Source organism: Ammospiza caudacuta, chromosome 22 (assembly GCF_027887145.1).
Source record: "Ammospiza caudacuta isolate bAmmCau1 chromosome 22, bAmmCau1.pri, whole genome shotgun sequence".
NCBI lineage: Eukaryota > Metazoa > Chordata > Aves > Passeriformes > Passerellidae > Ammospiza > Ammospiza caudacuta.
In genome coordinates, this window is record NC_080614.1 from 5,486,300 (window position 1) to 5,511,667 (window position 25,368).

The window sequence follows — 25,368 nt, forward strand, 5'->3', positions numbered from 1 at the left end:
GGGTTTAGCTCTTGGTTAAGAAAGAAGATGGTGTAATCCCTTTTCTGCTGCCTTATTATTAAGTTGCTCTCTCTCATTTCCCTTTCTTGTCACGTGCAGGCTCTTCTGTCTCAGGATAAGAATCTTTTCCCTCCTTCTCCTCAGTAACTCAATAAAATGGGAAATTATTATGGCTCTTTACCTCTCTTTCTAAAGAGAGAATAGATATCCTTTTTGAATTCTCACAGTAACTCCATTCCCCAGGCCAGAGGGAGAAAAGTCAGCTGTAGAGGGGAGCTAGCTGCAGGTGCACAGCAACCTGCCCAAGTGGGATGGGTGAGGTTACACCTGAGCTCCTGCAGCATCAATCTACACTGATGTGAACTGGAGTTCAGCTTGGCTGTCCCTTAGAGGCTGAAGGGGAGCAGTCCCTGGCAGCTCAGTGATGGATGGGGCTCACACACCAGCCATGGGAAGGAGCATTATCTTCCTCTCCTTAGAATTGAAAATAGATTTCCCCAGTTATTTATAGCAGTATTCATCTTCCCCACAAAGTGTGCATGTGTGTGCACACAGAGACAGAAGCACACACACACACACACCTGCACACCACACTTGCACACATCAACCTCTCTGAAGACTCACTGGATGTCTGGCAAAGGTGAGCCCTGTGAGCTAGGTGCTATGTTTGGTGGGGCTGGTTAGGAGCAAAGCCATAAATAGCTGGGGGAAATCTATTGGCAGTTCTAAGGAGAGGAAGATAACACTCCTTTGCATTTTGTACCTGGTAGCATGAACCATTCCTGGATGTGAGAACCAGGTTAGCTAATTAAGTGTTCATGCTGCTGCAGGGTGAGCAACATACTGTGAATCCCTGCAGTCTCCTTGCCTGGTGCTCCTGGAGCCTTCCTCTGCCACAGCACTGGGCTCTGGGGCTGTCACTTGAACTTCTCCCTCTCCGGTTCCTCTGCCAGGCAGAGTGGGATACCCCATGACAAGGCTGTTGTTTCAGAGGCTGCAGCAGATCTGTGGGGCTTGGAAGGAGTGATGCTTTCCTCCTGAGGGAGCTGGAGTGTCCTGGCTCTGCTGGTGTGAGTCTGTGGATTCACAGCTGTGCCTGTGACACCACTGCTGCATCTTCTCTATCTGTGAGAAGCTGCTACTGACTGCTCTTCTCTATCTGTGTGCAGGTGCTGGACATGGACACAGAGGATGACCCATTGTTACAGGATGCCTGGCCAGAGGAGGAAGATGAAGAGGTGGCCTTCAGCTCCCGGAAGAGGCGCGAGGGTGCTCTGTTGTGTGGGAAAAGCCCGTGCAGAGTCAGGCCCCTGTGTGTCACACTGCCTATGTCTGGCTTCTGGAATATTGTTGGCTGGGTGTTCACCAACCCATACTGTGCTGGCTTCATCCTTTTCCTGGGCTGTGCCATCCCTGCCGGGCTTGCTATCGTCATGTTCCTCCACTACCCCGCCCTGGACATCGACATCTCCTACAACGCTTTCGAGATCCGCAACCACGAGTCCTCGCAGCGCTTCGACGCCCTCGCCTTGGCCCTCAAATCCCAGTTTGGCTCCTGGGGGAGGAACCGCCGGGACCTGGCTGACTTTACCTCAGAAACCCTGCAGAGGCTCATCTTTGAGCAGCTCCAGCAGCTCCACCTCAACGCGTCCCACCTTGGTGTCAGCACACGGGTGAGGCGCAGCCCCGCACAGGGCAGGGGGAGCTCCCTGCAGCCACAGCCCTATCCAAGCACAGCAAACCAGAGCTCCAGAGTGGGGAGGGGAGCCCCACGCTGGGACTACTCCAGCAGCTACATCAGTGCTAACACACAGACTCACGCTCACTGGCGCATTGAGCTCATTTTCCTGGCTCGGGGCGACGCTGAGAACAACATCTTCACCACGGAGCGCCTGGTCACCATCCACGAGGTGGAGCGCAAGATCATGGACCACCCTCGCTTCCGTGAATTCTGCTGGAAGCCACATGAGGTCCTGAAGGACCTGCCCCTGGGCTCTTACTCCTACTGCTCCCCTCCCAGCTCCCTCATGACCTATTTCTTCCCCACGGAGAGAGGAGGGAAGATTTACTATGATGGCATGGGGCAAGACCTTGCTGACATCCAAGGTGAGCTGAGGGCTGCGGGCAAGGGCTGGCATGCTCAAGGATTGCCTCTCCTCATGTTCTGTCAGGACCCAGGACATCCCTCTGGCTGTCCTGAGCAGCCAAGACCCCTGCCAGGGGGCTCAGAGACCCTGGCACAAGAGCCCAAAATGCCCCTGTGGTTTTGATTATGACCCATGGAGCAAGTTACCAACCTTAGATGAAAATCTGCAAGCCATGATGAATTAAGTAGAATGATCGTGAATTTATCACAAGGTGAAAAAGTAGATTTTGGGGTTTTTAGAATGGGGATTCAGGAGGCAAGATGGCAGGATCTGGGTGTGTCCAGCCTTTCTCCTTCTTCTTCTTCTTGGCCTCCATCTTCTGCTGTGATGTTGGCACTGACAGATTGGTTTAGAGTAGAAGCTCACTGTCTAACATAGGTGATAGGTAGTGGACAGTAATTGTAAACATTGTACAAGTAGTTTTTAGTATAAAGACATAACACTGCCCTGGGGGCAGGCAGAGTGCCTGGAACTGCCTTGCTGGATGGACCTCAGCAGGGCAGGAGAAAGAATTTTATAGATAAAGATACAATAAACAGCCTTGAGACCGAGAAATGAAGAGCCCTGACTGCTTCTTCAAGCACTGGGCTGGGAAAAGAGACTTTCTAACTTTTCTCGGGGTCACTCTGACCAGCTAAAGATCCCAGCAAGGTTCAGGCAGTCAGTGGTGTGCAGCTAACAGGAGTGATTGCCTTGTTTGGAGAGGAAGATGCTGCTGGGCTGTGCCTTGAGCAATTGTCTTTTCTGCACCAGGGCCTCTTTTCAACCCTGCAGCTCCAGTCACAAGTCACACAGACCCCCACAGGCGAGTGAGAGGGACAAGTGAGGGGGTGTCCTGCATGGTACAGGTGTCTTCTACTGACCCTTGTCCCCTGTAGATGGCTGTGGTTCACTAGAGCAATGCCAGGGGCTTGAAAAGACAAATAGGGATGAGCTTCCCTGCACTACAGAGCAGATTAAAGAGGTCGGTGGGCTGTTCTGGCAGCTTGTGAGTCACCAGCTGGAAAGATTCCAATAAGGAGAGGAGGAAAAAGGCCCTGCCTCCTCCTCCCAGCTCTGTACCTTGTGCTGTGCACCTCCAGCAGAACAGAGGCTGTGGATGCTGACAGAGAGGTGACTCATGAGGAGTCTGTGGGTGTGCTGTGGCTGTGGGATGTACCCTCCATCTGTCTCCAAGCCAGGCTGTAGAGGAGCTGTCCAGGAGCCATGCAGGGAACAAGCAAAGGATTAGGTCCATCTGCTCCAGTAACAGTTCTGCTACCAAAACAGGAAAGAGCACAGTTTCTGGTCTTTCTGGTACAAACTCTAGGGAACTGGGTTTTGGGAATAGATAGGCAGTGTCTCTTAGTCAGAACTAGCTGAGTGCCTCCATCTCTGCATCCCTCACACCATCAGATGGCAGAGGTACCAGGTCACAGCAGAGCTAGGACTCCTCTTCCATGGGCATTGTTTAGTTCTTGTGCTTCCAGGTGTAATGGAGAAAATATTGTCCCCATGTGTAAGAGAAGGAGGAGCATCCAGCAGTGGGAGTATTGATCAGGATGCTGTTGGCTGGGGGTGCTGTAGTTCAGGTTGGTCATGGGGGCAGTAACACAAGCAGTGGGATGTGAGTCTTTGCAATCCAGGCTTTCCTTGCTCTCTGGAAGGCAGCAGCAGTCAGCACTGCTCTGATGAAGGACAGGCTGACTCCCAGTTTCCCTGTTACACACTAGATCCCGTGCCTTACCAGGACAATCAAGCAGGACCTCACAAAAGTGGCACTGCTTTCTCCTGCAGGATCCCTGGAGCTGGCCATGACCCACCCTGAATTCTACTGGTATGTGGATGAGGGCCTGTCTGCTGAGAACAAGAAGAGCTCCCTGCTGAGGAGCGAGATCCTCTTTGGGGCCCCACTGCCCAACTACTACTCGGTGGAGGATCGCTGGGAGGAGCAGCGCCGCAAGTTCCAGAACTTTGTCATCACCTACGTGGCCATGCTGGCCAAGCAGTCCACGAGGTGAGGAGGGGTGGGTAGGGCAGGTGGGAGTGCACAAGAGCAGGGAAGGGCACAGGGTGGAACAGACCTTTCAGGGAAAAAGCTCTGCTATTGTGTTTGCAAGGTTCCCAGACGATGGAAGGAATGATGCATCTGACTCCATGTTCTTACAAAGCTAATTTCTATTCTATTCTATTCTATTCTATTCTATTCTATTCTATTCTATTCTATTCTGCTGTTATAGTAGTCTCTTCAAGCTAGGTCTAATAAGCTTTTGGAGATCTATAACATGCCCAAGATAGCTCAGCTACCCTTGGAGGCATAAAATCAGCAGGATGGCTTCTGTTGCAGTGTTAGAAACAAAAAGGTTTAATAAAAGGCAAAATAACAAACAGAGAAAAACCAAGCCAGGTACCAGAGGTTCTTGTTCCTGGTAAAACACCTTACTAAAGTGATTTGTTAGTTTCTTTCTTCACTTATTTTTTTAGTAAATTGCTCAGGCAGGACTTTTTGGCTTCTGTTTAATTGGCTAGCCTTAAGTTTGAGGTGAAGTCCCTTAGACTTATGAAGTAGCTTTTTCACTTAATTGAGAAGAGAAATTTTTGGGCTTTTTTTCTTTTTGAAGAGACAAAAGATAGTTTTGTCACTCTGTCAACAAGAGGCAAACTCCTATACTAAACTATACTAAAGAATACAGAAGGGATACTTACAGAAGGCTAAAAAGATAATAATGAAAACTTGTGACTCTTTCCAGAGCCTCCACACAGCTTGACCCTGATTGGCCAAAGAGTGAAAACAATTCACATGGAACCAATGAAACAATCACCTGTTGGATAAACAATGTCCAAACCCATTCCACATGAGCAAAACACAGGAGAACCAAATCATATAATTATTGTTTTCTTTTTTTCTCTAAGGCTTCTCAGCTTCCCAGAAGCAAAATCCTGGGCAAGGGGATTTCTCAGAGAATATGACAATGACAGCTCTGCCTTAAAGTTCACACCAGGGCAGAAGTGCCTATTCTATTCTATTCTATTCTATTCTATTCTATTCTATTCTATTCTATTCTATTCTATTCTATTCTCTGATAGCCACGTTCCATTTGGCTTCACTGGGAAGGCACCAGGTACAGAAGGTTTGACATGCTAGCTTGGACTACTGGTCAGATGTGAACAGTGGCCATGGCATAATGTTCCAGATGAAAAAGCATCTCCACAGAAACTGGGCTCAGCCACAGAGCTGTGAATGATGGTGGGGAGTAAATGGCAGAAAATTACTCATATGCTCCCCTTTACTGCCACTTCCACATGCAGAGACACCAACAGAGACAATGAAAAGGGGACAAAGTTTGAATCTACTCCCTGTCTTTCCACTGAGTCCTTGTCTGGCACAGGATCTTTTTGCTTCTGTCTTACAAATCCAGTTCCACTAGCTCAAACAGAGCTGTCTTCCTGCTCTGAATTTGGCCACTACTGGTCTGATGCAGGGGATGAAAGTCTTCACTCAAGGCTGCTCAACCTATGGATCCAATTCTGCTTTTTGTACAGACAGCTTGGGAAGGGAGTTTCAAGGCAGGATAAGTTTCAGGAAGTGCAGGCTTTTTTCTCTGCCAGGTCTTGGTTGAACAGAGCTTTGCTCAGTGCTTGTGAGATATAGAGATGATAAAATAGAGCTAAAAGGGCTAAAAGGGCATCCCAGTACTCAGGCAGCTGACAGAAGGCTGTGTGTCCCAGTCTCTGTGCCTTCTTAGACTCCAGCTTTCTGCTGCCCTGAGACTTGGTGCTTCCCAGAATGAAGGGATGCTGATCTTCACAAGCAGGTTGGAGTGCAGGCACCCACAGAGCATTCTCAGCAATGGGCTGGGAAAGCAGACTGTGATTCTGACAAGCCAAAAAAGGAATTGAGGCCAAGGCTCAGTTCCAAAGCTCAGATCCCTGATAGCTTCCTATGGTGCAGCATTATTGTAGTCCTGGTTAAATTATGTTGGCTTATTTTTGCTCTGAGCCTGCTTCCAGAGGCAGAACCTGGTAAATCATATAATTTCTGATTAATCTCTCCCTCTGCCTGCATCCACAGTGCTAATATAATAAGCAGTGATTAGGATTCCAGATGGAATTGGCTTTAAAGGCTCCAGGAACTGTCTATTAGTGCCTGAGACCCACCATGCAGTGGAGGAATATTAAAAATATTAGACCTGCTCTTTATTTTTCTCCTTTCCCTGTACGAATTTCACCTCCAGCAGCAACTTTGTTCAACCTGCTCTCACTGCTCTGTTTTCTCAGAGAACTGCCAGGTTATTAGAGCAGTGACCTCCTTTGGCTCTGGAGGAGATGCTGTGCTTTGAACCACCTGGCTCTGCTCCTTTTGTGCTCAGCTATTCCTCTTCTTTCACATCTCCCCACCCCAGCAAAGTCCAGGTGCTGTACGGAGGGACGGATTTGTTTGACTATGAAGTGAGGAGGACTTTCAACAATGACATGTTGCTGGCCTTCATCAGCAGTAGCTGCATAGCTGTCCTGGTCTACATCCTCACCTCCTGCTCAGGTACGCTGGGCTCACAGCTGCCCTGTTCTAACACAAATCCAAGTGTGCCAAATGTCTCTGTGTCAAGGCTGAGGAGACACTCCGATGCCCTGGCACCAGTGTGGCTGTGTGGCACTGCAGCATGCAGAAGGGCAAGTCTGATTCTCCAGAGCAGAGATTTATGGGCAGGGTGAGTGTGACCATGTTCACAGGGGTCTTTGTACGAGGGAAGAGATGAGGATTTGACTCCATATTTCAGAAGACTTGATTTATTATTTTACGATATATATTACATTAAAACTATACTAAAAGAATAGATGAAAAGGCTCTTAGAAGGCTAGCTAAGCTAAGAATAGAAAGGAATGAATGATAACAAAGGTTTGTGGCTCGGACACTGTGTCCAAGCCAGCTGGCTGTGATTGGCCATTAATTAGAAACAACCACATGAGACCAATCACAGATGCACCTGTTGCATTCCACAGCAGCAGATAATCATTGTTTACATTTCGTTCCTGAGGCCTCCCAGCTTCTCAGGAAGAAAAAATCCCAAGGAAAAGATTTTCATAAAAAGATGTCTGCGACAGGTGAGGCAAAGACTCACAGGAGATCAGGAATAAGATGCAAATGCCTGTCTTGGTAACAATGGCATCAATTTGATGTAATTTTTTGCATGAGCCTTGTGGGAAGGAGTCTGCAAGCAGTACTCCCTGAACTGTTCTCTATCACAAACACACTATGGGAACCACTATCCCAACAGATAGGGAGATGGGAGGTGTTTGTTCTGCTAGGGGTGGCCAGAAATATTTTTTTTTTCTGTGTTTCTTTTCTGCTGCAGTGTTTCTGTCATTCTTTGGCATTGCCAGCATTGGGCTGAGCTGCCTGGTGGCTCTGTTCCTGTACCACGTCGTGTTTGGGATCCAGTATCTGGGTATCCTCAATGGTGTGGCTGCCTTTGTCATCGTGGGGATTGGTAAGCTCATCTTTACCCAAAGCCTGTGCTTCACCTGCCTTGCCCTGCCTTCTGTCTGCAGGAGAGAAGGTGATGGTGGCAAATCCAGATTGAATTTTCAGGCCCTTTTTCTGTTACCTATAAATTTAATATTTGCAGTTCAAATATCAAGGGATGTGGAAAACGCCAATCACTTGTTTTTGAAATTTTAAAGGTTTAATAGTAATAAAATGGTTATAAAAATAGTAACACAATTAGAGTAATAACAATTTGGACAATTTGAATTTGGACAATATGAGACAATAAAAAGAAAAAGTTATGAACAGTCCAGGTACCTTTTTCTGGGCAGCAGGAGCCTGAAAAAGGACACACATTAACAGAGGATTAACTCTTAAAAGCAACAGCCTGTTGCATATTCATACACCTCATCCATGATGCATAAATTCCGTTCAAACACAGGATTCTGTCTGGTCAGTGGCAACTTCTTCCTCTGAATCCTAACAGTGCCTTCGAGGTGGGAAGAAGTTCATTTCTTCTGATAATGGAGCAACAATGACATGACATAAATTCTTTTTCTCTGAAAGAGTCAGGTGTCCTGTGGCTGCTGTCTCACTGCGAGTCCTTTCTTTAGCAAAAGTATCTTACATAGCAGAGTTTCTATTTTAACATTTTTTTATGACCTAAAACTATATTTAACACACTACTTAAGAGAATTAATCCGGCATTACTTTCTAACACAACACATGCAACATTCACTTTAATATTTGCAAAAAGCCAATCATAAAACACATGCATTTTTCACGAGGGGGAAATCAGGTATTTTTAGCCGGTGTCACCTCTGTGAGCAGAGTACCAATATCCCTGCTGTCTTTTTCCAGGAGTTGATGATGTCTTTGTTTTCATCAACACCTACCGCCAAGCCACGCACCTCAAGGACCTGCGGCTGCGCATGATCCACACTGTGCAGACAGCAGGGAAAGCCACCTTCTTCACCTCCCTGACCACAGCTGCAGCATATGCTGCCAACATCTTCTCTCAGGTACCCTGCGCCTTTGGAATTTGGGGTTTCAATGTCTGCCAAAGGGCCTGATTGATCAGGAGCCTGCCAGCACCATCTGTCCTCTCCTTCGGCGCAGTGAGAGCTGCTTCTCACAGGGCTGTCTCTTACTTGCTGTAAGGTAGTGGGTTATCCAAGGAAATATTTCTGTGCTGGTCTGTAGCTGGACAAGGCAAATCTGACCATAACAGAATTCTAATTTGGTTTGCCCGGTTCATTCTAGAAAAGAATTCAAACAAGTCCCTGGGTGAGCAATCATTGGTTAGATTTGAACTCAAACAGATCTGTCGAAACAGGTCAACCCACGTGGCAGGGAAGAATGATGAGGAGGACTCCATCTTATCAGGAGGCTAATTAATTACTTTATTATACTACATTATTCTATATTATACTATATTGTTCTGTATTATATTACCTTACATCTAAACTGAATCTGCCATGCACTCCACTGCACAGAATCTCATCAGCGACAGTCCCGACACAGACACACACCTGGCCCTGATAAGCCAAGGAAACAAAACACCATCACTTTGGGTAAACAATCCCCATATTGCATTCTACTTTTGCACAAACACAGGCACAGCCTATAATAAGAATTGTTTTTCCTTTCTCTGAGGTTCAGAGAATGTGAAACCCAGAAATAATCTTGGGAAGAACTGTGCCTTGCTTTTCTCTGTGAAGAGAAATGTGGTGACAGATCTCATCCAATCATGTTCCTTCTAGAATGCAGACATACCACTGGTCAAGGAGCTGGGGTGGTGTTCAGACCCAGACCCATCAGTTGTCTAACCCTGGGGGTTTTAAACCCCCTATATAAGGAGGCTTCCATAGTAAACCATTACTGTTGTCACATGCATCTCTGAGAGTTTGTGTTGTCTCTGTCTCCACCAACAACCCCATGGGCCATGGATCAAACAGGCTCTGTTTCAGTGCTTTACCTAGCAGGTTTGCTGATTTTCATGGCTGAGCTCACCGTGTGTTATTCTCAGGTTCCTCCAGATATCTCTTCCTTGCCCCAGCTGATCCCTGTTGCTGGTGGTGGAGACAGGAATGTGATGTACACACATTGCAAAGTTCATGTGGCAACAGCCAACCTTTGTTGAAGCACACCCTCTTTTATAGGGGCTTTGAATTTCCTGTGCTTAGAGAGACAATTGGACAAAGGTCTTTACTCTGCCCAGCTAACTGGCCAATGATATGGGTGCATTCCTGATTCAAAGGGATTGCCTGGTGTCCCCTTGTTTAAACTTAAATTTAGCCTATCAGTATTGTGTCCAGGGGCTTCTATACTTCAATTCCCTAACAAGCTAAGCTGGTCAAGTAAGTGTCTGTCATGGCCAAATTATTTGTGCAGCTATAGATAGACAAGCTGTAGCCTTCACAGATCCCAATCCTGTGTTCTCTCTCTTCATGTAGATCCCAGCTGTGCATGACTTTGGACTCTTCATGTCCCTGATTGTGTCCTGCTGCTGGGTAGCTGTGCTCTTCACCATGCCAGCTGCTCTTGGAATATGGACCCTCTATTTGTCCCCACTAGAGAGCTCCTGCCAAGCCAGGTGAGCCCTGGAGCCTGTGGGTGGGAAGCTGTGGAATTTGCAGGCAAAAGGATGTTTGCAAATTCCTTCCCTGTCATCTCAGTTTATCCTCATTCCCCTCAGGCAGCTTGGCTTTGGCTCTGACAGAAGGGAAATTTAAGTTCTGCCATTCCAGATCCGAGCAAAATGGAAGGGTCAAGTCCCAGTCTCATTCTGTCTCAGTCAGTTCTCTTGGTTGAATGCCATGGAGTGAGTATTGGACCATTTGTTTCCTCTGAGCACTTAATGACAGCTAAACCTTCAAGAGGTGGAGATGCAAGGCAGACAGGTCCCCACTGCTCCTGCCTGTGAGCAGGATGTGGAAATTTGTGTTGGAAACTCAGCACATTTCCTTTTCCCCTGCTCTTCAGCACTGCAGGTGACCTGGAATGATTTTATTCATTAGCAGGGAGATGAACTGCTGAAACTGCCATCTCTCAGCACCCAATGTCCACAGCTCAGCCCTGCTCTGTGTATGCAGCCCAGCCCCTGCCCTCTCAGCACTTGCAATGGAATTTGCTCCTGGCAGCTCCTGTTGTTTTTCCAAACAGTTGGAGCAGGTTGTTCCTGTGCTCCTTTGCCACTGAAGGAGCCCACTGGTAACTCCTCACAGGGTATGTGGCTTTAAACTCTTGCCTTTGTCTCCTTTCCTGCTTCAATCCAGCTGCAGTCAGAAGTGCACCAAAAAGAGTGCCTTGCACCTGGCTGAAGATCTCTTCATTGCCTCAGCAGCCCCCTCCAGAGCAGGCAGAGAGACCCTTCCCTACCTGGATGATGACATCCCACTGCTCAGCGTGGAGGAGGAGCCTGGTAAGTGTTTTCTGCTGTTTGTGCCTTTGGGGGGATCACCCTGCCCTCTTCATCCTGCAGCTCTCCCTGCCCCTGACACTGGTTCTTGCTTCAGTTTTCTGAATTGTAAGCTGGAGATGGTGTCATCATGGGAAGTTGTAGGAGTCAGGACTCAATATTCTTTGTAAGTTTGCTTTGAGATCTTCAGTGGGTGTCAGTGCATGCTTTCTTAACTAGTTTGCTAATTCTCTTGAGTCCACTGTGGTCTGATTTCTGTCTGAATTCACTGATTGTGACATGGAAGTAGCCATGAAACATCGAATCCATAACACCAGGACAGCTCACCATGGAGTAATGTTTTCCCCTCTTCCCTGCCATTTGGAGCGCTGTATTTGGGAAGCAGGAGAAAGAACACTGTTGTTCTTCAGCCCCCTAGAGCAGCTCCTTCATCATGGTATGAAGAGGGCAGTGACTTGCCTGAGATCATGTAAGCAATCTGGGGAAAAAAACCCCAGAAATTCCCTATCTGTTGTTAGCAGGAGATAATCCTTCCAGCCCAAGAAAAAGGTGCTTACAGGGTCGTGCTCTCTTGTACTTGGCTTTTAAAACTCGCTGGAATCTCTTCCATACAGCCTATAAGAATCACTACTTTACCACACTGTGTCACATTTTAAACCCTAAGAACTCCTCTTTGAGCCCCTTCTGCCAAGCTGTAGGGTCTGCTCTGACCCTTGGGCCTGTCTGCAAGCAGAGGGTGTTGTTCCATCAAAAGGGGATCACCTTCAGCCAGCCATACCATTGTTTTCCAGTTGTTCAGTAACTAAAGGATCTCAAAGCTTGCTTTCATTTCAATCTCACTTATAGTTTCCACATTCTCAAAATCTTTTGCCAGGCAATCATATTCATAAGGCTTTCCTGTTTCATCTTCCCCAACACACAGCAAGTGCCCTCTTCTCACACATAGAGAAGGGGGCATTTCCCTTGGCATCCCTGAACTAAGAGAATCAGGAGGAGCCAGGCTGCACTCAGGAAGAGATCAGCTGTGTGTAATTAGCAGTAAGAATATTTAGTGGGACAGGGACAAATTCTGCTTGGCCCAAGAAGCTTGCAGTGTCTCTGTGACCTTATGGACAGTGTTTGTGGAGTTTGGTAGAGCAGGGAATAGCCTGAAGCATAGATTTGGACTGAGATATGGATTTCCATCTGTAGCTGTTGCATGGCAGTGACTTGGCAAAGATGCTTCTTAAAACATCCTGGAGTCACTGCCTCTGCTGGGGTCTTACTCCATCTTTTTAGCTTGACTGAGTTGTACAGCACTTTGCACAAGATTTGATAAAGGAGAGCAGAGAGCTCTGGGAGACACTCATGACACTGAGACTGCTTTTGATTTCTCTCTATTCTAGTCTCCCTGGAAATGGGGGATGTCCCCTTGGTGTCTGTGATGCCAGAAAATCTGCAGCTCTCTGCAGAGAAGAGCAGCCAGGGTCACTTGATAACTCATCTGCAAGAGCTGCTGGAGCACTGGGTGCTGTGGTCTGCAGTGAAGAGCAGATGGGTGATTGTGGGTAAGCAAGGAGGAGAGTTGAATCTGCATGGATTTTAGAGGGTTTGGCATTTCAATCAGTCTCCAAGCCTTGATTATTAGTCACAAGAGTTGGGAAAAGGGGCATGGTAAATGTCTTCTAACACAGTGGGAGAGTGCTCCTTGAACAGTCAGTCCATAAGGGGGCTCACCTACAATGTTCAAATATCTGATTGGACATTGGATGGACCCCGTGGAAAGGAGGCACATGTTGGGAATGGGATGGTTGAGTTGCCTGTAGGAGTGGAGTATTTAGAAAAGTATTTCCTGTTTTAGCCATGAACTGCATGAGTGTTTCTTCTGGAGCAATCCCTTCACAGACCATGAAAACTGACTATTTTTACTCATAAGTGCTGCTGTCATCCCTTTCTTCTCACTCAGATCCCAAGTGGCAATTCCTGATGGAATTTTTTCCAGGCATGGGGCTTATTACAAGAAAGCCCAGTGTGCTTTAGCGGCTGTTCTTTTCACAGCTGAAAATACCATATTTTGTTGTCTCTACCACATTGCTGCTCTCTGAGCATGTCTGAAGTGCACGTAGGGTCCCATGCTTACCCAGATTTCCCCCTGCAGGGCTCTTTCTCCTGGTTTTGCTGCTGTCCATATTCTTTGCCAGCCGCCTCCAGCCAGCCAGCCGTGCTCCAGTCCTGTTCCGGCCAGACACCAACATCCAGGTGCTGCTGGATCTGAAATACAACCTGAGTGCTGAGGGGATCTCCTGCATCACCTGCTCAGGTGAGAGCACTGCTTCCCAAACCACGGTGGGTGCAGTCCAGCCTGGCCCAAACCCTGGGCTGGAGGAGCTGAAATGTGAGGCAGGTACCTACAATGTTCAAATACCTTATTGGAATGGACCCTGTGGAAAGGAGGCACACATTGGGAATAGGATGGTTGAGTTGCCTGTAGGAGTGGAGTATTTAGATATATTTAGATTAGTATTTAGATATTAGATATTAGATAGATTTAGATATTAGATTAGTATTTAGATATAAATATAAAGTATTTCCTGCTTTAGCCATGAACTGCCTGAATATTTCTTCTGGAGCAATCCCTTCACAGACCATGAAAACTGACTGATTTTTACTCATAAATGCTGGTCTCATGTTGTGACAGTGTTCACAGGGGTTTTCAGGGGAGGGAAGAGATGAGAATGTTGACTCTATGTTTAGAAGGCTTGATTTATTGTTTTATGATATACATTACATTAAAACGATACTAAAAAGAATAGAAGGAAAAGTTTCATCTCAGAAGGCTAGCTAAGCTAAGAATGGAAAGGAATTAATAATAAAGATTTGTGTCTCTGACAGAGAGTCCAAGCTAACTGGACTGTGATTGGCCATTAATTGTAAACATCCAAGATGGGCCAGTCACAGATGCACCTGTTGCATTCCACAGCAGCAGATAACCATTGTTTACACTTTGTTCCTGAGGCTTCTCAGCTTCTCAGCAGAAAAAATCCTAAGGAAAGGATTTTCATGAAAAGATGTCTGTGACATCATGTCAGTGCCCAGCCCAGAGACTGTGGCACTGCGTTGCCTGCTCAGGGTTTGGTACTCGGCAGCTGAGTCTGTGGTGTGCACAGCCCTGGTACCTCTTTTCTCATGCCATTCACTCTTTCCTCCCTGACTAACCTTGTGGGACAGGTTTGTTTCAGGAAAAGCCCCACAGTTTGCAGAACAACATCCGAACTTCCTTGGAAAAAAAGAAGAGGGGCTCGGGTTCACCTTGGGGAAGCAAAGGCAGCATGAGTGATGCAGGGCAGCAAGGTGAGTGGAGCATGGTGACCCTGGCCACATTTGCAAGGATCCACTGGGGTACAAATTAAACCACATGCTCTCTGAATAGCTGGTGGGGAATAATTCTCTCCAGAGCCTGCCCCACTGAGCCCTAGGTTGGTGCTGGGTGGATGGTGTGACCATGTTCACAGGGGTCCAAGGATGAGGGAAGAGAAGAGGATCTGACTCCATGTTTCAGAAAGCTTGATTTATTATTTTTTGATCTATATTATGTTAAAATTATACTAAAAGAATAGAAAAAAGAATTTCATCAGAAGGCTGGCTAAGAATAGAAAAAGAAGGAATGATAACAAAGCTGACTGTGATTGGTTATTAATTAGAAATAACTCTATGAGACCAATCACAGATTGGTCTATGAGACCAATCACAGAATGCAACAGATGCACCTGTTGCATTCCACAGCAGCAGATAACCATTGTTTACATTTTGTTCCTGAGGCCTGTCAGCTTCTCAGGAGGAAAAATCCTAAGGAAAGGATTTTTCTGAAAAGATGTCTGTGACAGTATGGGGCATCTTTAGAATCCCCCTTTCCCTGAACACCTACTGCTCTCTAGGACATGGTCCTATAACCCAGGTGGTAGTATCATCTAGTGTCATATCCCTCTGATCTGAGAACAGGGCTAGGAACTCCAAGCTTTACATCCCAGTCCTGTTCACAACCTCGTTGGCAGGTCACGAGGAGAGTAAATTCAGTTTGCAGGGGATTTTGAGGATAAAAGAGTTATTGGGCCAGCTCCAAAGATGACATGAATCAATAAGCCATCAGGAATTACTGCAGCTCAGGATGTATTTGTGGTAGCCTTTGAAAGATGTACTGTGCTGGGAGAAGGCAGAGGCTGAGCAGACAGCAAGCCGTAAGATCCCTCCTTTGCTTTGGCTGCAGGATTTGCTGGTTTAGAAGTAACACCAAACCTCATGCTTTCCTCAAACTGTTTTCCTCAGAGCTGCAGGGGACTGTATATATCTCCAAGTCCGGGAGCAAGGGAAGACCAGCTATCTACAGATTCTCACTCAACGCCAGTGTCCCTGCGCCCTGGCAGATGGTGTCACCAGGAGATGGGGAGGTGCCTTCATTCCAGGTAAGTCACTCCAGGATGCTGCACCCCTCTAGCAAGAGGGCAGCACACAGCAGGTGAGCACAAGAGCCTCCTCCTGTCTCTCCATGGGGTCCTGTGTGACACTTTCAGAGCACTGCAGTAGGGTAGTTCACACACAAGGCATCATGCTTGGCACCATCCAAGATGATGCCTTGGAGTGCCACAAGACTTCACCTGTTGCTGTTGAGAGGTGACTGTCAGTGATGGGAGCAAAACTGTGGGTGTCTCTAGGGCAGATGTCCCTGAGCCTGGGCAGAGCAGCCACCATTTGGCCTTGGTGTTTATACCATTTATACCATTTATACCATTTATACCATTTATACCACTGGGAATGAGGGTATTAAGGGGACTGTCCCACACTGGCCATCATTGGGAAGGGGCAGGCTGGGGGCTGACTGTGCCTGCCTGCACTGCTCATTCCGTGTGGCTGTGCCAGTGCTCAGGGAGGAAGGGAGAGTGTGATGCTAATGTGCAAGAGGCTGCAACCCTGTGGAGTTAAGTGTCTGTTTTCATTAATCCATTGCTTAGGTGTATAGAGTGCCTTTCGGTAACTTCACCAGGAAGCTGACAGCTTGTGTGTCCACAGTAGGGCTGCTTAAGCAGATGAGCCCCAGGAAGTGGATGATGACCACCTTGTCCTGTGACACCAAGAGGGGCTGGAAGTTCGATTTCAGTTTCTACGTGGCCTCCAAGGAGCAGCAGCGAACACGGTAACCTTCCAAAAACCCTTCTGGACAAGGCAACAGAAACAGCACAGCTGAGAGGCTCATCTAAGCTGCCTGATGCCACTCCTACCCTCAATCAGTGACATGCATGGCTCTAGAATTTGCTTTGCTGCATTTATGCCCCATCTCTGCAGTCACTTTGCAGGCCCATAGCGTCATTAACATGATGCTTGAGATCATTTACAAAAGGCTTGAGAGACTGTGAGTGAGCTTCTCTGAGTGGCAAAAAGATGTTGCTGATGTGGTTCTTGCCCTTACCCACCTGAACTCTTGGGCTGAATGGGCAGCACAGAATATACAGTGGTTTGGGATACGAGCCTGCAGATGTTCACCTTTCCCATTGCTTCTGTCCCTGAGAATGTCTGCTGCCATGCAATACTTCGGATGCTTCATCTTCTCTCCCTCTGTTCCCCCATAACAAACTCTCTTTGCTGCACAGGAAACTGTATTTTGCCCAGTCCCACAAGCCCCCTTACCACGGCCGAGTGTGTGTGGCACCTCCAGGCTGTCTGCTCAGCTCCAGCCCAGACGGACCCACCAAAGGCATCCTCTATGTCCCCAGTGAAAAAGGTGAGCTGGTGAGGCCCTGCTCAAACATGCCAAGATCCAGAGAATCAGACCTTTTCTTGCTTTCTAATATAACTGTCATGGTTTGAGGCTGGCGCAATCCCAGTGGCCCCATGAAAATATATTCTCCCCAGTGTCTGCTGTGAGATGTGACCAGAAATAGAGCAAAGCAGGCTCCAGTTAGGAATAAAGAAAAAACTTTATTAACTTACAATATGAAAAAAAAAGGAACACACAGAACTCAGAATGAAAACCTTCCAAAAACATTCCTCCTTCTCCCAGTTTCCAGCACAACACAGTGAGACAAAACTTTGGATTCTCAATCAAGTTACCACCCCTCAGATAATCTACTCTCAGTTCATCACCACCCTGCAGATAATCAACACTTCCTTATCAAACCAGGATGCTAACTGTAGTTAGTGCTCTTGGTTGATAGAGTGACAAAACTCTTCTGTCTCCTTAAAGGAAAGAAATCTAAAAGTTTCTCTCTTCGATTAAATGAAAAGACACCTCATAGGACTCAGGAAACTTCACCTCAAACTTAGGATAGCTAATTAGGCAGAAGCTAAAAAGTCTGGCTTGGGCAATAACTAGAAAAAGGAGTAAACAAAGAAACTATTGGTTTTTGTAAAGTGTTTTACCACAAGCAAGAAGATCTGGCACCTGGCTGTTGCGGTGTGATGTCGGTATTTAATTCCAATACCTGGCTCAGTTTTTCTGTTTGTTATTTTGCCTTTTATTAAAACTTTTTTGTTTCCAACACTGCAGCAGAAGCCATCCTGCTGATTATTGTGCCTCGAAAGGTAGCTGAGCTATCTTAGTGTGTTATAGACCTCCTGCAGCTCATTAGACCTAGCTCGAAGAAGTTACTATAACAACTAACCAACCTTTACTCTCTATTTGACTACAGCGCCCAAAGCAAAGCTGTCAGCCACATCTGGATTTAACCCCTGCATGAACACAGGCTGTGGGAAGCCAGCAGTGAGGCCACTGGTGGACACTGGAGCCATGGTGTTTGTGGTGTTTGGGATCAGAGGCGTGAACCGCACCAGGCGCCAGGACAACCACGTCCTTGGAGACATGGTACTCGTGGTGGTGTGCTTGTGTGCCCCAAAATACACCCAAAATACATGAAGGGAGGAATGATGAACCTGACTCCATGTTCTCAGAAGGCTAATTTATTATTTTATGATACTATGTTATATTAAAGAATAGAGAAAGGATACTTACGCAATGCTAAAAAGATAATAATGAAAATTCGTGAGTCTTTCCAGAGGTCCAATACAGCTTGGCCCTGGTTGGCCAATGAATAAAAACAACTCACAGCAGAATGCAATGAAACAATCACCTGTGGGTAAACAATCTCCAAACACATTCCACATGTGAGTACAACACAGGAGAAGCAAATGAGATAAGAATTGTTTCCCTTTTTTCTGAGGCTTCCCTTCGCCCAGAATTTTTCTCCTGGGAAGCTGAGATTTTTTCAGAGAATGTGAATGCCACACTCATGGTCTGGCCATGCTGTTGGGGCTGGCAAGTGAGGGGCAGGCTCTCTGGATGGTGTTTAGTTAATACCCACAGCCCCCAGGGTGGTCCAGCAGTCTGGACAGATGGAAGGGCAGGGGTTGTAGCATTGGGATGAGCCAGTACAGTTCTGTTTTAGCAAATTGACAGAATAATGGAGATCAGGAAGTTCTTATTGAAAAAACACTTCAGACTTTTCAGAAAATCCCTCTGAGTGCAATATATAGCCTTCTAATTTTGAGTCTAAACCTGGCTTTCTTGAGGATTTTTGAAACAAACCCATCTTGAGCGCGGTATAAAATCTCACTACAGATTCAAGACTGAGGGAACAGATATTTTTCTATAATATATATATCTCGTTATGAAGTATTAACAAAAAATAAAAATCATTTACTCTAGGGAAAGCCACTAAATGTGACAGCTTATCTGTGAGATCTCATACCTTGACACATGACAGTCATTCCCTAGAAAACTTACGCTTAGCTTGGCTGCTGCACTTCAGCTTTCTGCTGTTCTTCCTGCTCTGTGGTTTGGGGGTGCTGTGCAGAACCAGCCTTTTCCTGTTCCCTCTGCAGGGGCAGTGAGAAATGCAGGCAGAGGGGCAGGCAGGAAGCTGCAGTGCCAGTTGCTGTGTGCATGTCTCACGTGTGGTGCTCTTGTCATTGTGTCTCCTTGTGAAAGGGCAGTGTTATCTACGATGACAGCTTTGACCTCTTCAAAGAGATTGGCAACCTGTGCCGCCTCTGCAAAGCCATTGCCAGCAACTCTGAGCTGGTGAAGCCCGGAGGGGCTCAGTGCCTGCCCTCGGGTAGGTTAGACAACTCCTCTGCAGCCCTGCCTGTGCTTGCTTGGGGTCCTCAGCAGCAAACAGAAAGGGTGACTGCTTCTTGCTGTCTCCTTTTCTTCCCAAGGCAGCTTGACCCTTCTAGAACGTGTCATTGGTTGTGCTTTTTGGGGCAGAAAGAAAGAATGATGGTCTCTTTAATGCCAAAGAGGCTGGGTATATTTTTTGGGAGTTAATCCAGAAAGATAAGAAAAGAATTGCATTTTTGCTTTCTAGTCATATTCTTTCTAGTTCTTTCTAGTCATAGTCTCCTTTTCTTCCCAAGGCAGCTTGACCCTTCTAGAACGTGTCATTGGTTGTGCTTTTTGGGGCAGAAAGAAAAAAATAAAGAAAGATGGTCTCTTTAATGCCAAAGACACTGGGTATATTTTTGGGGAGTTAATCCAGAAAGATAACAACAGAATTGCATTTTTGCTTTCTAGTCATGGTTGTTGTTTGAGATACAATCTTTTTACTCAGTAAATATCCTCTCAGTAGCTCCTGAATAGCAATGATCTCACACCTGATCTCATTGCAGTGAGGTTACTCACTGTCCCTGTGGCTTGGCACACCTGACCAGTGACCAGTGACCATCTCTCCCAGCTTCAGAGGTCACAAGCTCGTGGAGCTGAGCCTGGGAACTGTATATTGGCTTCAGGCTAAAAGCCAACTTCATGCCTGGAGCAAATCCCTGCCAGGCCAGGCAGACAGCCCCTCAGCACCTGCTCTTTGTGCTGCTTCCTGACAGCTGGGGACAAACAGCAGTGACACTGTCCTGTCCCATGCTGGTGACAGTGTCCTTTCAAGCTACAGCAGCTGGGAGCTGTGATGCTGAGACCTCAAGGGTTTTGGCAAACCAGAGTGGCAAGGGGAAGCAGCTGTGCACAAATGGGTCCTGTGATTCTCTTGGGGCTCTCATTTTGGGTTGTTAGTTGGGGTTTTTTTTCATCTCTTTGCTCCAATGTGCTTCCTTTCCCCGTTCTGCCCTCCATCTCTTGCTCTTTCTCTCTCTCCAGGTTACAGCATCTCCTCCTTTCTGCAGATGTTGCACCCAGAGTGCAAGAATATCCCTGAGCCCAACCTGCTGCCAGGACAGCTCTCTCATGGGGCAGTGGGGGTGAAGGATGGCAAGGTGCAGTGGATCTCCATGGCCTTTGAGTCGGTGAGCCCGTGGGAACATTGTCATTCTGCTGACAGCTTCATCTTGTGGCTTCTGGGGCTTTAGCTCTGCTCCTTCTGCACTGGCCACTTCCATTTGCAGACATCATTTTGTGTTTATTAGGATTGTTGCAGACAGATGCCTGCACTCACTCACAGGTTGGTAGAAGTGGCTGCTCACACCACAATTAGCTCAGGCAAAAAGCTGGTGGCAGGTTTGCCCAAATGCCACTGCCAGTCCCAAATACCCCAAATGCAACGTATGTGGGTAGTATTATGCTCTCTAAACATAGCAGGGCTGAGATTAAATGGGTTTGGTGGAAGGCTACACTGAGGCTGCTTGGGGTGAAGGCTGAGTAGAAGCTTAGGTGGAAGTAGGACATAAAGAAAGTTATGGGGTGAGAGCTGTAATTTGTTGAGTCGAAATCAGCTGTCTTGGTTAGACTAACTTTCAGTTATTCTGCTCACTCTAATCTGCCTTGGATTCATTTGTACACCAGCCCTAAGGTGGTGGAGGTTAAGTGTGGAGGTTCAGGTTAAGGTGGTGGTAGAGGATTGGTAGGGCCACTTCCATTTGCAGACATAATTTAGTGTTTGTTAGCATTTGTTGCAGACAGATGCCTGCACTCACTCACAGGTTGGTAGAAGTGGCTGCTCACACCACAATTAGCTCAGGCAAAAAGCTGGTGGCAGATTTGCCCAAATGCCACTGCCATTCCTGCCTGATGCTGCCACTTGAGCTGGTTTTTCTGCCCTTCCCCTTGCCATGCATTATATTAAAGAATACTATACTAAAGAATATAGAAGGGATACTTACAGAATGCTGAAAAGATAATAATGAAAACTTGTGACTCTTTCCAGAGTCCCCACACAGCCTGCCCAAAGAGCAGGCCATGAGTGATGTGTTTATCTTGTTACAGACAACCTACAAGGGGAAATCATCCTTCCAGACATATGCTGACTATCTGAAGTGGGAGACATTCCTGCAGCAGCAGCTCCAGCTCTTCCCAGAGGGCTCTGCTCTCCGGCACGGCTTCCAGACCTGTGAGCACTGGAAGCAGATTTTCATGGAGATTATAGGCAAGTGACTGCCGTGTTTCTGTCCCTGGGGAACCCATGCTCTCTGACACATCCTCACAGCACACCCCATCCCATAGGGTGGGCATGGGTTATATCTGCACTCCTTTGCCATTGCCAGGCAAACTCCTAAAGCCTGAATGTGCATTGTCAAAATTAGGCAAAGCCCAAGGAAATGGGTTAGGGAAGGGACTCAGCCCTGCTGATTCAAAATCCAATCACTCTCGGAGTCTCTGTGGTCAGGATGACCCCGAGATGTGTCAGAGAGTCTCTTTTCCCAGCCCAGCAGCTGAAAAAGGAGTCAGGATTCTTCTGTTCTGGTTTTCAAGATGATTGTTTATTTTTTGCTTATCTATTCCATTCTTTCTCTGACCTGCTGAGATCTGTCTGGCAGGTCGGTTTGTAGCACACTGACCACACTTGGGGTGCTGTTGGCTTTTTATACTAAGAACTACGTGTACTTTATTTACAATAATTTTCCAATACCTATCCCCTATGTTAGACACTCTGTCTCTACTCTAAACCAATACAACAGTGCCACCATCACAGCAGAAGATGGAGGACAAGAACAAGAAGGAGATGACACACCCAGATTCCTCCATCTTGCCTCCTGAACCCCCATTCTATAAACCCCAAAATTCTACATTTTCACCTGGTGATAAATTCACTATCATTCTATTCAAACTCTTGTGGCTTGTAACTCCTTGCACAAAGTTGGTAATTGTTTCCATAGGTTAAAATGGAAGGCACAGGGGTCTTGGGCTCTGTGCCAAGGTCTCTGAGCCCCCTGGCAGGGGCTTGAGCCATCCAGGGCAGCCACAGGGATGTCCTGGGTTCCAACAAATCACCTTCTTTCCACTTTCATTCTCCCCCTCCTGTCTTCCCCAGTGTGAGTCCCTGCCTGCCTTGTTGCCAGCAGGAGCATGGTGCCTTTGCCATGGCAGCTGTCACCTTCCAGGATTCATATCAGCTGGCTGTTTCCTTCCAGGAGTGCAGAGTGCCCTCTATGGCCTTGTCCTCTCGCTGGTCATCTGTGTGGCTGCTGTGGCAGTGTTCACCACACACATCCTCCTCCTGCTGCCAGTGCTGCTCAGCATCCTAGGTAAAAACACCAGTTCCAATGTGTCAGGCTTTGTTGGGAAGGATGAAAGTTTGACAAGAAAGTCTCACAGATATGTGTGCTTGGCAGAAAGATTTTTGAATGTAGAATCTGAGAATGAAATAGAGATAGAAGCAAGTTTTTATATAGAAGAAAAGAATTGCTGAGCCAGTCTTACTGGATAACCAAGGAGGCAAAGGGTGTGTTAGTTAAAAGGGGTTTTTATGGCTTAGAGCAAAGGATAAACCCACCCCAAACAAGGAGATGTTTTTACCAAGCAGAAAGACAGCACAGGCAAACAAGTCAGCAAATGTGGCAAGTAGAAAAAAGATCTCAGAATTTTCCACTGCAAGAAAACTGAATAACAACTTCTGGCTTAAACTGCAATGTACTAACTTTTAGTGACTGGAGAACAGTAACATGAATATGGTAATTACAGTAGTTATGATGGGCTATAGATAATAATTAAGGTATAGATTGGTTCTGCTGTATTAAGATGCTCAGCAAAGAAAAGTATATAATGCATTGTAACCAGAATTAAAGGGTCTCCAGGCCTGTCTGCAGCTGGAGCTGACAGCTGTGGGCACAGCTCTGTCACCCATGACCCTGGGCTGCTGTAACCTCGTGGATACAATAAACTGCATTTTGGAGAGCTGCCTGGAGTCCCACATCCCTCATTTCAGCTCTTAGAAGGTTTTCACTTTTCCTGAAAGGGATGGACTGTGGCAGAGCTGATTCTCTGGTGATTTGAAGTGAATTGCTTGTATTCTGGATAAACCCTTTTGGCATTCCAGGGGCCGGTCCTAGAGAACAGACTGGTTAAGTGAACAGAACAGAACAAACTCCCAACCTCATTGGGAAAGTAGATTTGTGTGTCTAATTCCCTGTGTGTTTTATCTACACAATAGATAGGACTCTCTGTCTAAGCCAGCTGGGCTGTGATTGGCCATTAATTAGAAACAGCCACATGAGACCAATCACAGATGCACCTGTTGCATTCCACAGCAGCAGATAATCAATGTTTACATTTTGTTCCTGAGGCCTCTCAACTTCTCAGGAGGGAAATCCCTAAGGAAAGGATTGTTCATAAAAATTGTCTGTGACACCTGTACATTACCTAACATCACCTTTCTCCCACAGGGGTTGTGTGCCTGGTGGTGACCATCATGTACTGGTGTGGCTGGGAGATGGGAGCTGTGGAAGCCATCTCCCTCTCCATCCTCGTGGGCTCCTCTGTTGATTACTGTGTGCACCTGGTGGAGGGATACCTGCTGGCAGGGGAGAACCTGCCTCTCCAGCAGGCTGAGGTGAGCTCTGTTCCTCCTACAGCTTTGCATTCATTCTTCCTGTGCCTCCCTGGCACTCAGCTGTGATGCAGGACACATGACAGGCAAGGGTCAGAGTGCAGTGTGCAGCTATGGCCCCTCAGTTTGGGAAGGATGTTGAGATGCTTGAGCACGTCCAGAGGAGGCAACGAGGCTGGTGAGGGGCTGGGAACACAAACCCTGTGTTTGAAGGAGATGGGGAGGAGATTTCTCCTTTTAGCCTGGAGAAAAGGAGGCTTAGAGGCAACCTTATCACTCTCTACACCTTCCTGAAGGGAAGCTGCAGACAGGTGGGGTTGGTCTCTGACAGAACCAGAGGACACAGCCTCCAGCTACATCAGGGAAGGTACAGGTTGGATATTAGGAAAAAATATTTCGCTAAAAGAATAATAAAGTACTGGAATGCTCTTCCCAGGGAGGTGGTAGAATCACCATCTCTGGAAGTGTTTAAAAAAAGACTGGACATGGCACTTGGTGCTATAGTCTAATTGAAGTGTTAGGGCATAGGTTGGACTCGATGATCTAAGAGGTCTCTTCCAACCTCATTATTCTCTGATTCTGTGATTGTAACCCTATGGCTCTTTGCATAGCACTGCACTAAATGTCTGAGTACAGACAGTCTGAGTACAGACTCAAGCAGCTTCTTTGTCCTGGACTGGCATTCTATCAGCTAAGCCACCTCTCCAGGATTTAGAGGTCCCTTCCAACCTCATTATTCTGTGATTCTGTGACTCTAACCCAATGCTCTTTGCAAAGTACTACACTAAATGTCTGAGCTGCACTCAAACAGCCTCTTTGTCCTGGACTGGGATTCTATCAGCTAAACCACCCTCTCAAACCGTAATATATCAATGAACCAACCCCCTGTGCGTGTCACACTAACGCTGCTCTCCCTCCCCAGGACCCCACGGCGTGCCGGCAGTGGAGGACAATGGAAGCCGTGCGCCGCGTTGGGGTGGCCATCGTCTCCAGCGCCACCACCACGCTGATTGCCACCGTCCCGCTGTTCTTCTGCATCATTGCCCCCTTTGCCAAGTTTGGGAAGATCGTGGCCCTCAACACGGCGGTGTCCATCCTGTACACGCTGACTGTGAGCACGGCCCTGCTGAGCACCATGGCGCCCGGCACCTTCACGCGCAGCAGCACCTCCTGCCTCAAGGCTCTGCTGGCCGTGCTCCTGGCTGGCCTGCTGGCTCTCTGCATCTGCCTTGCCCTGCTCAAGAGTGGGTTTAAGATCCCCCTCCCCAACGGGACAGCCCTCTAGACCCGATGGGACAGCCCTGTATGACCCAATGGGATGGCCCTCTAGACGCCAGGCCGAGAGAGCCGCGTCGCTCCTTTTCGTTTTTTCTTTTCTTTTTAAAGAATATTTTTTGTAAGGAAAACAAAGAGGAAAAAAAAAAAAGAGTCCCTTTTTTCATGAAGTTTTTCAATTGCAGATGCACTTTATTTTCTAATGAGTTTTGCTCAAAACTTGTATTTATTTTAGGTAGTGATGGATGGGTGATGGAAAGTGAGGGCTGCCCAGGGAATACCTCAGCCCGTGAAGAGGAGAGGAGGAGGTTTCCTTCTCTCAGTTTT

General features: G+C 47.1%; 1 protein-coding gene across 1 annotated transcript; it reads left to right on the top strand.

Moving 5' to 3' along the window:
* Positions 1-1,163: 1,163 nt before the first annotated feature.
* On the top strand, positions 1,164-25,051 carry DISP3 (dispatched RND transporter family member 3). The gene is made up of 20 exons (XM_058818883.1): positions 1,164-2,106; positions 3,924-4,143; positions 6,530-6,666; positions 7,481-7,615; positions 8,473-8,633; positions 10,068-10,207; positions 10,890-11,035; positions 12,418-12,579; positions 13,170-13,331; positions 14,240-14,362; positions 15,335-15,471; positions 16,018-16,199; positions 16,654-16,784; positions 17,692-17,864; positions 18,987-19,113; positions 20,145-20,290; positions 21,207-21,366; positions 22,352-22,465; positions 23,603-23,769; positions 24,689-25,051. The coding sequence occupies exons 1-20, from the start codon at positions 1,179-1,181 to the stop codon at positions 25,049-25,051; spliced, it is 4,014 nt and encodes a 1,337-aa protein (XP_058674866.1). The 5' UTR covers positions 1,164-1,178.
* Positions 25,052-25,368: the final 317 nt, after the last annotated feature.

Coding starts and splice junctions, on each gene's coding strand:
- DISP3 (XM_058818883.1), top strand. CDS start 1,179: ATGGACACAGAGGATGACCCATTGTTACAGGATGCCTGGCCAGAGGAG. Junction 14,363..15,334: donor GAGTGATGCAGGGCAGCAAG/GTGAGTGGAGCA, acceptor TGTTTTCCTCAG/AGCTGCAGGGGACTGTATAT. Junction 16,785..17,691: donor CTATGTCCCCAGTGAAAAAG/GTGAGCTGGTGA, acceptor ATTTGACTACAG/CGCCCAAAGCAAAGCTGTCA.